This window comes from Erpetoichthys calabaricus, chromosome 5, assembly GCF_900747795.2.
Source record: "Erpetoichthys calabaricus chromosome 5, fErpCal1.3, whole genome shotgun sequence".
NCBI lineage: Eukaryota > Metazoa > Chordata > Cladistia > Polypteriformes > Polypteridae > Erpetoichthys > Erpetoichthys calabaricus.
The window spans coordinates 85,624,790-85,637,595 of NC_041398.2; the positions used below are offsets into that span (position 1 = coordinate 85,624,790).

The 12,806-nt window shown below is 35.4% G+C and overlaps 1 protein-coding gene across 2 annotated transcripts in view; it reads left to right on the forward strand.

Moving 5' to 3' along the window:
• The window catches only part of acox3 (acyl-CoA oxidase 3, pristanoyl), a 93,211-nt gene extending 80,890 nt beyond the window's left edge, over window positions 1-12,321 (forward strand). For both annotated transcript variants that reach the window (XM_051928665.1, XM_051928664.1), the window contains exons 15-18: window positions 1,558-1,732; window positions 3,076-3,143; window positions 6,587-6,673; window positions 10,900-12,321. In XM_051928665.1, coding sequence (XP_051784625.1) covers window positions 1,558-1,732; window positions 3,076-3,143; window positions 6,587-6,673; window positions 10,900-11,019 — 450 coding nt within the window. In that variant the 3' untranslated portion in view covers window positions 11,020-12,321. The remainder of the gene's footprint in view (window positions 1-1,557; window positions 1,733-3,075; window positions 3,144-6,586; window positions 6,674-10,899) is intronic.
• The last annotated feature ends 485 nt before the right edge of the window (window positions 12,322-12,806 follow it).

Consider the following 12,806-nt stretch of genomic DNA (forward strand, 5'->3'; position numbering starts at 1 on the left):
GTATGAGTGGGCCCAGGGTATAATTTTTTGCTTACAGGATGGATGAGCAGAGCTGAAAGAGGCATGGGTCTGGCCTGGAAAACATGTGCATAGCCAGCATTATTGCATGTTCCCCTGTTGATGAAACAAGATAGATGGCAGTGGTTGAGCTAGCCCCACAGTGGTTTAAAAAGATTTGAGAGGAACGCTTAGGAGTTGTCCACCAGCTGAGGGAGGGAGAGAATGTGAGACAGTCTTCGGAGCATTGAAGGAAGCAGAGACACCCGTGTTATGGAGCCAAAGTCATAGCACATAATAGAGGGCCATTTTGGTGAACAGTGCACTCTTTGTTTTTCGTAAATAGTGTTAAAAATATTTTTTTTTCATTTTCTTGATTTTGTACATAGGGGGCGGCATGGTGTCACAAGTGGTAGCGCTGCTGCCTCACAATTAGGAGTAGTGGGTTTGCTTCCTGGGTCCTCCCTCCGTGGAGTTTGCGTGTTCTCCCTGTGTCTGTGTGGGTTTCCTCCCACAGTCCAAAGACATGCAGGTTAGGTGCAATGGCGATCCTAAATTGTCCCTAGTGTGTGCTTGGTGTGTGGATGTGTGTGACATGTGGTGGGCTGGCGCCCTACCCGGGGTTTGTTTCCTGCCTTGCGCCCTGTGTTGGCTGGGATTGGCTCCAGCAGAACCCCGTGACCCTGTAGTTAGGATATAGCGAGCTGGATGGATGGATGTACATGGGAAAAGACAGAAGGATTTGTTTTGTTTTTTCTTTTTGTAAGTATTTTTGGAACACTGAAAATAAAAACACATTGCTTCTGTCATTTACCTTGTTGTCTGTCTTTTGTCTAAGTCTCTAACACTGATTGATCTTGGTAATGAACCACAAGATAACCAGGGTTCAAGGTTGTGCCATGGTGTAAAAAGGTACAGGGTATCACAGCCCCTTCAAGTATAGAAATCAGAACTCATTATTGTATAGCTGTTTATTGGTGGTGTTCTTGTGTGTTGCAAAGGATTTCAGGCAGTATTATTAAAAAGTAAAAGTAATGAAGATGTTATGAATTGGGAAAACTATTTTGGATGGTTAAATAATTGCTATTGTGCTTCAGATAAGTTCTTTTGCTTTATGAGATTTTTATATTTTGAAAGGTTGAGTTTCAAGCTTTGTTAATATATATGAGTCTGAAGTTTCTTTCTTGTTTTGAGATTTTGCGCATGCCAGAGTTCCATTTTAGAAGCAGCCTGGTTGCTATGGACCATCAACCTGACTACTAAATTATAGTGCAGTGCAGGAGCTTCTGTCTACAGAATATTGATTTGACCATTGAGTAAGTGAGGTTAGATAGTTTTGATTTCAATACTCTGCTTTTACTCTCTCCTTGCCCTTTTGTCTCAGCTAAGTTTTTGTTATAGTGTTTTACCTCTAGTAAATATAGTAGGGTTGTAGTAAATGACTGCCTACGATTAAGCTAAAAATCAACTCACAATGCTTTCAAAAGGCTTTCCTCAGTTTTTGATTCTGTTTTCATAGAAATAAAAACCTTGTTTTTCACACTTTTTTTTCTTTTTAAGGTTTATTATTGTCATACATTGGCTATTGCCTATATAGAGCTTACTGCCCTGCAACGATTTCATGACTTTACCCATGATTCCAGTGTTCCACATGGATTACAGACTGTGTTGAAGAAACTATGTGCTCTGTATGGCCTATGGAGTCTTAGCAAGCATATAGCTGTGCTTTACCAAGGTATACTGCATGTTTTAAGAATCAGTAATTTTCTGAAATATACTCTATAATGTTATTGTTAATATAATGTTATATTCATTATTTGTTTAATGTTACTATAAGGCAGTGAAATTGCAGTCATGTATTATGTATAATATTATCAAGGTGACAACATTAATTCTCATTTGAAATTTTGAAATAGCTTCTTTAAATTTTAAATGTCATTCATTCTTAATTACAAAATTTTGAATCAAACTGCCATTGTATTACATAGCAGATAATGGATTACAATAAATAAACATATAACGTATGCTAGTGTATAATGAAACAAGGAGAAGACGATATAACCCTGTATTTAGTTTCCTAAAAATTCACTGTTATAAATATTTTGGATTAATTTTGGATTAATTATTCTAATCACCCAGGTGTTTAACAAATGTTATTAAATGATATTAATTGGTTAATACTTTGAAAATAGGTCATGCAAAAAGACAATTTCCCCTCAGGGATTAATACAGTGTAACAAAAACAAAAAAAAGTATTTTTAAATACCTGTCTATATTATGCTGCCCCAGAATTTCAGATACAACTATTTAATTTCAGAATCTGTTTCTGTCTTGATTCTTTTATATACAGTATGTAAGTTGATGTAGGCTGTTCTTAACAGTAACAGCATTAGTTATTCACAATTTAATTGGCAGTTATATCAGATGATTGAATAAGTTTGCTATGAATAAAGCAAAAAAGGTGCTAATATTTTATACAAACTGCAGCATTAAAATAGATTTAGGTACTGTTTGACTGGTCTAGTGGTAGGTGCATTTAAATAAACAATTAAAAAACAAAAAAAAATTACTTTTCACATACAGTACATATACTGAAAATACAGTATGTTGTTAATAGCTAAAACAAAGAGGACTGATTTACGATCATTTATGTTCGGTAGAATGCCTGGGGCCCGGTCAGTTGTTCGGCCTTGTAACCCCTGCAGACTTTTTTTTTTTTTCTCCAGTTTAACTGGAGATTTTTTTTTTTTTTTGTCCTTCCAGCCATCTGACCTTACTTTTTGTTTTTGTTACTTATTCTTTAATATTATTGCCTAATCTTAATTGCTTTTTTTTCATGTTTTGCAAAGCACTGGGAGAATTACAGACTCCACACACAGACAATAACAAAACGCTGGAATTGAACCAAAGACACAGCATCTATGAGGCAGCAACCCTACCCACTGTGCCAGTGTTCTGACCTTGTAGAAACATTATTATTTATAATTGTTGATGGCCAGAGAGTGATTTTTTTTTATTTTTTTTTTCAAATTGTAATTATAAAGTGCAGCATTAGAATCGCATTTGTTTCTGTTTCAGGTGGCTACTTCTGTGGTAAAAAGTGCACTGAATTAATTCAAAGTAGCATCCTTACACTTTGCTCTCAGGTGAGATCATTTTAAAAGAAACAATAAATCTCTTAGTACCTAAAAATGTAGTCATATGGGGCTTTTGTGATGACAATATCATAATCAATGTAATAAACAAAGGAAAGTGATAATGTCTAATATTTCTTTGCTTCCTTTACTGGTGTTCTGTACTTATTTTTTGGGCTTGCAATTTTTCAAATAAAAAATAGTATTTGGGCATTTATCAAAATATACTTTTCACTTTCTGGGTTCTTTAGGTCAACATTTGTTTTAGGCTAAACTGTTTTATCACATACCAAATGCAGTGAAAAGTAACATGTTTATTTGAAAGTTCTAGATGTTCTTTGTCCATTTTCTAATATTATCACTGAATCAGACCAGAATCACTGTGCCTGCAATGTCTTCCTCCACCATTAGTGTCTTGGTTTTCTTTTCTTTCTCAAATTAAGAAGAGCAAATTATAATTATCTTCGTCTTCTTTCGAAGTCTGGAGGTAGTATTTTAAATTAGGGAGAGAAAGGTGCCCAGTACTTTCCTGGAACTCTTCTATAAGTAAAAACCTTTGTGAGATTTATTTTAAATGAGGGGTTGGCTCCAGAGTGCCCGCACAGAACTGGTCACAATGTACATACAATGTTTATTCTTTTGATTGGCCATTCAGCAACCTTATGACTTGTGGGTAGAATCTGTCCCTGAATTTACTGATTTGATGTTCCTCTACCATTTACCAAGACAGAGGTGTAAGAAAAGCAGCTGTGCAAGATGGCTGAGGTCTTTAACTATACAGTATGAATTTCTAAGGTAGCAGATGTTATATATGTCTTGAATAGAAGGCGCCTGGGTACTGGTGATGTTCTAAGCAACCTTCACTACTCTCCGCATTTGTTTACGTTCTTAGCTGAGTACCAGGATGTGATACACCCCATGAGGATAAACTCCACTTTTGCATCTTCAGAGGTTTATAAGAATAGTTGGAGAAATGCAAGCAGCCCTCAGACAGCCGAAGAAATAGAGGCACTGATGCACCTTTTTGACAAGAGGCAAAACATTTTGTGTCCACTTCAGTTCAGTTATGATTAGTGATTAGAGTTTGATTTACTGTGAATCTGTTGAATTTCCAGAACATTTTCAAAATTTCATCAAACTCTGGGAAATGAACTAGTTTAGAGTTGATTATTATGGTGCAGTAGTCTTTTAATTTTCCAAAGACCAAGAGAAATGTTAGCCAAATATGCTAGACTGATTCATCCATCCATCCATTTTCCAACCCGCTGAATCCGAACACAGGGTCACGGGGGTCTGCTGGAGCCAATCCCAGCCAACACAGGGCACAAGGCAGGAACCAATCCTGGGCAGGGTGCCAACCCACCGCAGGACACACACAAACACACCCACACACCAAGCACACACTAGGGCCAATTTAGAATCACCAATCCACCTAACCAGCATGTCTTTGGACTGTGGGAGGAAACCGGAGCGCCCGGAGAAAACCCACGCAGACACGGGGAGAACATGCAAACTCCACGCAGGGAGGGCCTGGGAAGCGAACCCGGGTCCCCAGGTCTCCCAACTGCGAGGCAGCAGCGCTACCCACTGCGCCACCGTGCCGCCCGCTAGACTGATTATTTTGGTCAAAAACATGGTCTGTGCTGTGAAGCAGTATGGCTAACTACTGTTCCACCATGCCTCAAACAACAAAAGACACAGACAGAATGATAACCACAAACAAAATATAGCAAAATGGACACAAACCACATCAGCAGCATGGTATTTGTTCCTTCCACTGTTTGAAGTTGTGGTTCCAGGCACACCTGGAGCTTTCTTTTTCATTGTTTTCTTCTCTGTCTGTGCATATGGTTTGAAGAGAAGATAGAAACGCATTGTAAACCATAATAAATCTTTTATTATTATTTCACAGGGACTCATTCTGACGTGAGGAAGGGGAGGGGAGTAATTATGCATGCAAACTAGCCATGTGGTGCTGACTGAGCCAAAGCACAGAGATCTATGTTATACATCTGGTGGCAGCACCCATAATATTGTCTTTATGGTCATTATGGTGTGCGTTTTTTTTAAACACATCATCCATGTATAAAGCAGATTGGTCAGGAACCTTGCAGTATGCATGAAAGTTCTGTTCTGCACATGGCTGTTACAACTCTGTGATGTCACGAACACCTTGCAAAGCATCATGGGGCAATATAGCTGGTATGGCATCACTTCAGATTCAAAGTTTTACAGAGCAGCCTTTGCATCCCATGCAGTATGAGCATAGGCATTGTAAAGCAGAAGTGGTCAATACATTTTTTTTTTACCACTCTTCTCTGATTAATTACCGCAAACGCCACTGCAAGTCAGTGTAATGTTGACCAGTTATGTTGACATTTTGCAACATGTAATCAATATGGAAAACACCCTTGATGTCATAAAAATCTATAAGCATTATTTTGATAACACTGACTTGGACTTTGAATTTCTTCATTGTTAAAGAATCAGTTTTCTTTCATTGTTTCAATTGTTGTTTGCACTCCAAATATTTGTAGTATATCAAAGTTTCATGTGTAGTTATGAAACACAATTTCGCCCAGTCAAAGTTCATTAGCTTGAGATTATGCTTGGAACATTGGCTGTAGTGATGCTTCATTTCAATAGTTAACATTCTTGACACCAAATCCACACACCCTGAGTGCTGAGTTTCATGGACTATGCTCAGAACATAATGCTGTATTCTGCAGTTTGTTTTCAATTTAGATTATGTTTTGTTATTGCATTCTGTCTTTTAAATAAAATAAAGTGACATATAACTGTTAGCCCTTAACTAATTTCTATCTCACTCGCACTCATTTTATTACTCCTGTCATTAACAAATGGCCAGCTGGATCTGATCATGTTTAATAGATGTCCTGCCATTATTAGAATTCTGGGATCCATCTCCTGACTATGGCATATGTACTGTTTATTGTTCTTTAGCATTAAAAATGTATGATACGTGATGTTGAGGATTTTGGCTTTCATGTAGGTTCAAAACACTTTGATCACTCCTTTTAATATATAATGATTGTTTATGTCAAGAGGGTTACACATTTTGCAGAAAATGTTAAACACAACATGTAAAAATGAGTGTGATTGTTTTGGTTTTTTATTGGTTATGCCATAAAAGCTTCAAACACTGCAATCCAATTACCAAAGTTTAGCCAATATCCATCATTTAGATGCAACAATGCACAAACATGTGTGCAGCAATTTGAATGCTTTGCATGGGAGAAATGTATTTGATAATTAGTATCTATTGATTTTAAAAGTGAGATTTATTCCTTTTTTTGTTGTAATTTGTGTAAGTTATTTTGGAAATTGTCCTGTTTCTAAGACAAAATATGAAGATTATTTTCTTTATCAAATCAGAAATATTTTAGATATGGATTTTAATAATGCAATATGTTTATGTCACATTCCAAAAATAGCTGAAGAATGATGCTGTCTCTTTAGTGGATACAATTGCACCTTCTGATTTCATTTTAAATTCTCCCATAGGAAAAGGAGATGGTGAGGTAAGAAATGCATCTTATAAAAACTATTCTGTTTTACATTAAGAAAGGTTTTCTTTGTCTCTCATTTATTATGCATATACACAGATGGAACAAAGAAGAACAACATTCATTGTTAGACTGAAATTTTCAAACATCACTTTTAAAATAATAAAGGAATAAAAATAATAGGAAAACAACACTTTACAACAGAAAAAAAACAAGGAAACTGAACATTAACAACACCTGTCTTGCAGACCTTCAGTATCTAGTGAGACTGCCTCATACAATTTTCACTGCTTGAAACCTTTGACTCATAAAGGCCATAAATCCTTGAATCTGCAGTTATGGGATGTTATCACATCCCTACAGAAAAGCCAGCTACAGGTGCTGGCCAATGGCAGGCCAAGGGTTATGTCGCCAGATGTTGCGGTACAATGCAGTGGGTTAAGGGCAACCCAGGGCAGGACCCGGAGACCCCAACATTCCTCTACATTTTTATCCACAGCAACTTTATATGTGTCCTAACATTGCCCTGCTGTAGGGTCAGATGTCTAGTAGATGTGGACACAGAGCTACTAACAGGTCACCTTGCTCTATGCAGCATAAAGTATTTTCTTTAGTGCCATGCCACTATTGTGGGCATTTTGTATGCAGGCAGTTTTAGTAGCAGTATGAATATTAGATCGCTTGGCACTGCTCTTGGACTCTCTATTAAAACCTTACCTGAAGGTGGGAGAGGGTAGAGAGAGAACTTTATTCTGTAGTGCCACGGAGTGCTGGCACTTAACATGGCTACATTCAGCCTGTCAGTGACCCTCTCTTTTGCTTGTAGAGATGGCTGAAGGCACTATGAAATGCTCAGGAAATTGTTTGTGTCCTTTGCTTTACTATGACTTAATGTTTGCATAAGGCCTTTCTAAAGGTAGTCAGATTATATGAAGATCTGTTTGTGCCTATCTGGGTAAAAGTGCACTTAATGAGTTTTTATGTTTTTGGCAAGTTTCAGTGCAGAACTGCACAAAATGGCTTTCTGGTTAAAGTATAAAGCTATAACTATAGTTAACTGATTTCAGAAAATGTTGTGCTTCTTTTTCCATCAGTGTATTTATGAGTGGTTCTCACACTCAGTCCAGGGGATGCCATGTAACTGCAGGTTTGTGCTCCAATCAGTTTCACAATTGGTGATCTTTTACTCAGGATCTGGTTCAATTTAATTGGCTGGTCTTTTTTTTCTTGTCTTATTTTATATTTAGAAAAGCACAGTAGTGTGATTTTGTTTTACAATTTATAAGATGTTTAGAAATATGTATATTTTTCTGGAGCTTTAAATGCTTAACTCTTTTGTTGTTTTCCGATTTATTTGCCTTTTTTCTATGTAAGATGCTTCCATATTTGTATCCTTATAATGACAATTAGCAATGAGCAGAGCAGACACTTGAGCAAACAACACTGAATGCTGAAAGACTGCAGACTACTTTGAGATCACACCCACTCATTACTGCTCATTAGGAAATAATGGCATAAATCACCAGAATACCTGTAAAATGTATATTCTGGAAAGGATATTTCTTGGAAAAGGTATGTGATAATGATGAAAATCCTAAAAGGCAAGTTTTTTAAAAAATAATAAAAAATCCCTATATAATATACGTAAAAGCTTGATTAATTCTAATAAAAATTTACCAAAGTTAGTTTTATATTTTCTACATTGACTCCAAAACACAAAATCTGGGAAATAACAGCTTGCTTAATTAGGCTTGGAGTCCAGTTAAAAGCAGAAGGTGGTAGGAACTAAAGCCTGCAGCTACATGGGGTCCCCAAGACTGAGTTTGAAAACCACTGGTGTGTGTGTGTGTACAAATGTGTGTATATATTTATGTATATTCTTGTTCCTGTGCTTTTGCTAATTTAATTTTTCTGCATTTAACAGGTTATATTTAGTAATATATGCAGTGAACAATGATGTTATTTTAGGTATGCTTCTAGTTACTAAATCTGGTTCCTAATATCCACTGTTGGTAATAAAAGGTCTTAACATTTATAAACGTATTGCTGTACATGTTAATTTATTTGCTCTTATGTATGTGGAAGGTTTGCAAGCTTTTGCATTTTTTCTGGTTAATGTTGTCTTAAGAAGATGGCTGTTCAGTGTACATAAAATTAACTTATTTTCATGAACATGGTAATTGAAATGCCTCACTAAAGCTGTCTTTTGGTTTAAAATTAGTTCTTATGTAAAGGAGGAAAACAATTGTTGAAACATTGCAATGTAAGAAAGAGAAACATTAAATCTTATGTTACAAAGTATGAATTTTCATAGTTTTAATTATTAATTTGGTAAGTTAAGAAGTGAAATATGTGGCCTTGCCATTTCATTGTTAGGTTTTTCTAGCGTATTTCAACATCAGACATAACAGATGGTGATAAATAAACAAAATATTTTTTGCATGATAAACCATTATAGAATGTTGTTGTTTTTTTTTTTGCAAATGTATTGCTATAATTGTATTGAGTTGTATTTCTTCCAAAAGTCCTTGTGAGCATGACACATGAATAGGTAGGCACTTTGAATTATTAGTAATAAATAGCCAAAGTTATTTGATTACATAAATTGTATCCCTTTTGTTTATGACCCATACAGTAACAAGAGGTAACTTTGCCCTGGTACATTTATGTTCTCTTCAGTGGCTATGTGTTAATGCAGGTATTCTGAAAGTAATATTTGACAAGCAGTTCTTTATTTCTGCCATGGAGTGACACCTTGTCCAGGTTGTATTCCTGCCTTGCACCTTGTGTTAGCTGGGTTAGACTCCAGCATGACCCTGAACTGGATTAAGCAGGTTAGAATTTCCATAATCCATTTATTCAAATAAAAGACTCTAGTAATAAAGACCTGTTGCATTAGCTTTGTCACACAGCAGGAACATACCCTATATGGGATGCCAGGGCACATTAATGCACACATACACATTCATGGAAATTAGTAGAAATTAAGAGCTGTTACAACTCGTTGACATACAATAAAGCATCCATTCCAAACTAAAAACCCATATCGAATATACCACAGTTTCTAATGAAAATCAGAAAAGAATTTATCAGTAGTAAAGAAAAAACATTGGGTGCATTTACTGTGCACAAAAATGAAATAGAGCAATCATATTGCATTTTTAAATATCAAGTAAATACTCCATACTGGGCTGCATCTTACTTTGTTGTGAGAACAGATTCAAAAAGTATATGGATAGATTCTCCAGCATAAGAAAATGTATTGTCTTTTGAATTCCCCCTTGCCTGGCTTCCCAGTGTAAAGTAATGTCTCCTTATGAGGCAGAGTCTAAATTGGCATCCCTAAATTATAGCGAGCCAAATTAATAGAAATATTTCAAAATGTGAAATAATGCAATACTTTTGCAAAGCCATTGAGTAAAATAAGCATGTTCACTTTTTTGATGCAAGGAAGGAAGTGTGCTTAACGATTGGCTGCTTTGCAATAAGTACACCGCTTTCATACACTGATTTTTTTTTTAAGCAGTAGTCCTACGGAAAACCCCTCAGGATTAATAGAACATATATTTGCAGAGTCGCAGTACAAAACATCAGCACAGTCTTACAACAGCAGTTTTAGGATGGAAGTTAAGGTTAGGATTTAGTGTGAACACTAATAGGTAAAAGTCAGACATCCAACCGTGCCTACATCTGACCCTTCCCCATCTCACTTCCTGCAGTGAGTTGCTAAAGCCACATTACTGTAAAACATTTCTAAAAAAAGGTGTGAGTGCACATAAAAATGTGCTGTGCACTCTTGCAAAATGTATCGCTCACACTAAAATTGTTCTTTACCTGTCTGCAAGCTGTGTTATGGTCTATGCAGCCAAAATATAATATGTAACATGCGTGATGTGTTATGCTTATGCAAGGACTTTTTCTGGTAATCAAACTGCATTTCCTTGACATGTTAAAAATGCGTGAACTCCACAGACACATAAATATATGCTAACTATGTCAACTGAGCTTAGACCTCAATTTGTAAGTCCAGTACAACGTGTGTTTAGCTGTTTTCTATGCGTTCCTTCATAAGAAGAACTACTTTCAGTGGAAATATTTTTATCAAATAAAGAATCTTTCCATCTTAACTGATGACAAGGTGTTCCTGCATTGTAATATACATCAGAACTGCATAACAATAACAATGTGTATTCAGATTTGCACAGTGAAACTCACTTTTTCTATTTTCAATTGTGTTTTAGATTTATAAAAACCTCTGGAGTGCAATCTTACAGGGCAAAGGTGCCCTTGAGAGACCTTCGTGGTGGATGACATTTTCGTCTGATAAACCTCTTGTTGGTAGTCTTCGAGGAAAGCTGTAACTCTTACTGTTCTCATCTGATGAAGTTTCCAAAAATGCCGATACTTTTTAATGACTATTACATTTAATTTCAGATGATTATAAGAAATTGTTTCTAACCTTGTCCTCCAGAGTGTGCAATATAATTAGTGCCAATTATATTGGACTGTAAGCAAAAATGCTGCTAGTTAATCTCTGACACAAATGTCTCTGTGTCCCTAAGGAAGCCGACTGAATAACCAGTATTACAGTTTTATATACAGTGTACATAAAAATGAATATTATGGTGCTTGCATGATAGATACTTAGGTCTACAGCCATGCACTAGAAAAACTGTCGGTAAATGGAAAATTCGTGATGGTAGCTACTATGAGCTCTTGACATGTAATGTTTAAATCACCCTCTAAAGCAATGGAAGCTCTCATACAGGTCTGAAATAACCCTTTTTATATAAAGGATGTTAGATATGTAGCAGTGTAATGGTGTCTTTGGTTGCCGTTGGTGCTCTGGAACCACCTGCAATCAAGAAGAAGGATTCTCTGTTGAAAGCTTCACTTGGCCCATGAACAGTTGTCATTCTGTTCAAAATATAGGCACTCTATATAACCAGAGGACCCCTCACCCAAATTTAATAACACTAGAATTTCCTGTTTATTTCCCACATATTGCAGATATTAAAAAAAATACTATGGAATGAAAAAAAAATCACATTTTAGCCATGTGGAACCTCCTAGACATCCCATGTGCAATAAATTAAGATTAAAAACTAGAAGTGCCAAACAATGTGGTTCTAAACGTGCAACTACAAGGTTTTACCATGAAAATGAGTGCTTTAGATAATGTAAAATAAACATTAAAATTATCAGTAAAAATGTTAGAAGGTCTCTTGAAGAGTATTTTTTTCTGAATTTTATAATTCATTTAAAGAAAAAGATTATTAATTGAGTTTGCCCCCACTATTGCAATCTGCATTAAAACTTCATAGTCACTGTTACTTTGAACCTATATACAGTATATTATAGCGTTCTAAAATAAACTTTTATTAAGACTATACTAGACTTTAATAATGCTTTCAAATTAAGTCAATAAAAGTGTTATCTGTAACGTTGAACAGTTTTTCATGATATACAATAACATGTGCATTACTTGTTAATTATGTGATCCTATATAACATTTAATAAGTTTATTATTTGGGTTAATAATTGGTATATCTTTTGTGATAGGAAAAATGATGCTACATATTTTTCAGAGAAGCAATAATATTTGTGATTTATTTTATTATTATTTTATTAACTTTTGATTAAAGTAAATTTCTAATTTGAAATTTTTGAGTATTTATTTCTAGTGATTTTTTTATTCTTTTTGTGACAGCCTGCTTAGTGGAATTTTATTTTTAGGACATTTCTCCCCCAAATTTTATAGGGCTGATTTTCAAAGGTTGGAATTGGGATACTTGTCATGCTGAAAGGAAAAACTGTATGAAACCTTGGAGAAACTGCTTTAATCTGCAAAATACTTTGGACATAGCAAAAGGTTAGTTATAAAACTGGATAATGCAATGATGCAAACAAACATAGAGCCAGATCAACAATAAAATAATTAACAATGGATAGGCGTAAGTGGTATTTGAAATGTATGGATAGGCAAAAAATATAGTTAAAGTTTGTCAGTTATTTTAAATTATCCAAATGAAAAAGAATGGGCAAAAATACAAAATCTGCATATCCTGAACCCAGATATGGTTCAGTTTTAGATACATAGATTGGATTGACAACAGCACCATAAAATCTCACAGCAATAGGAACAAAT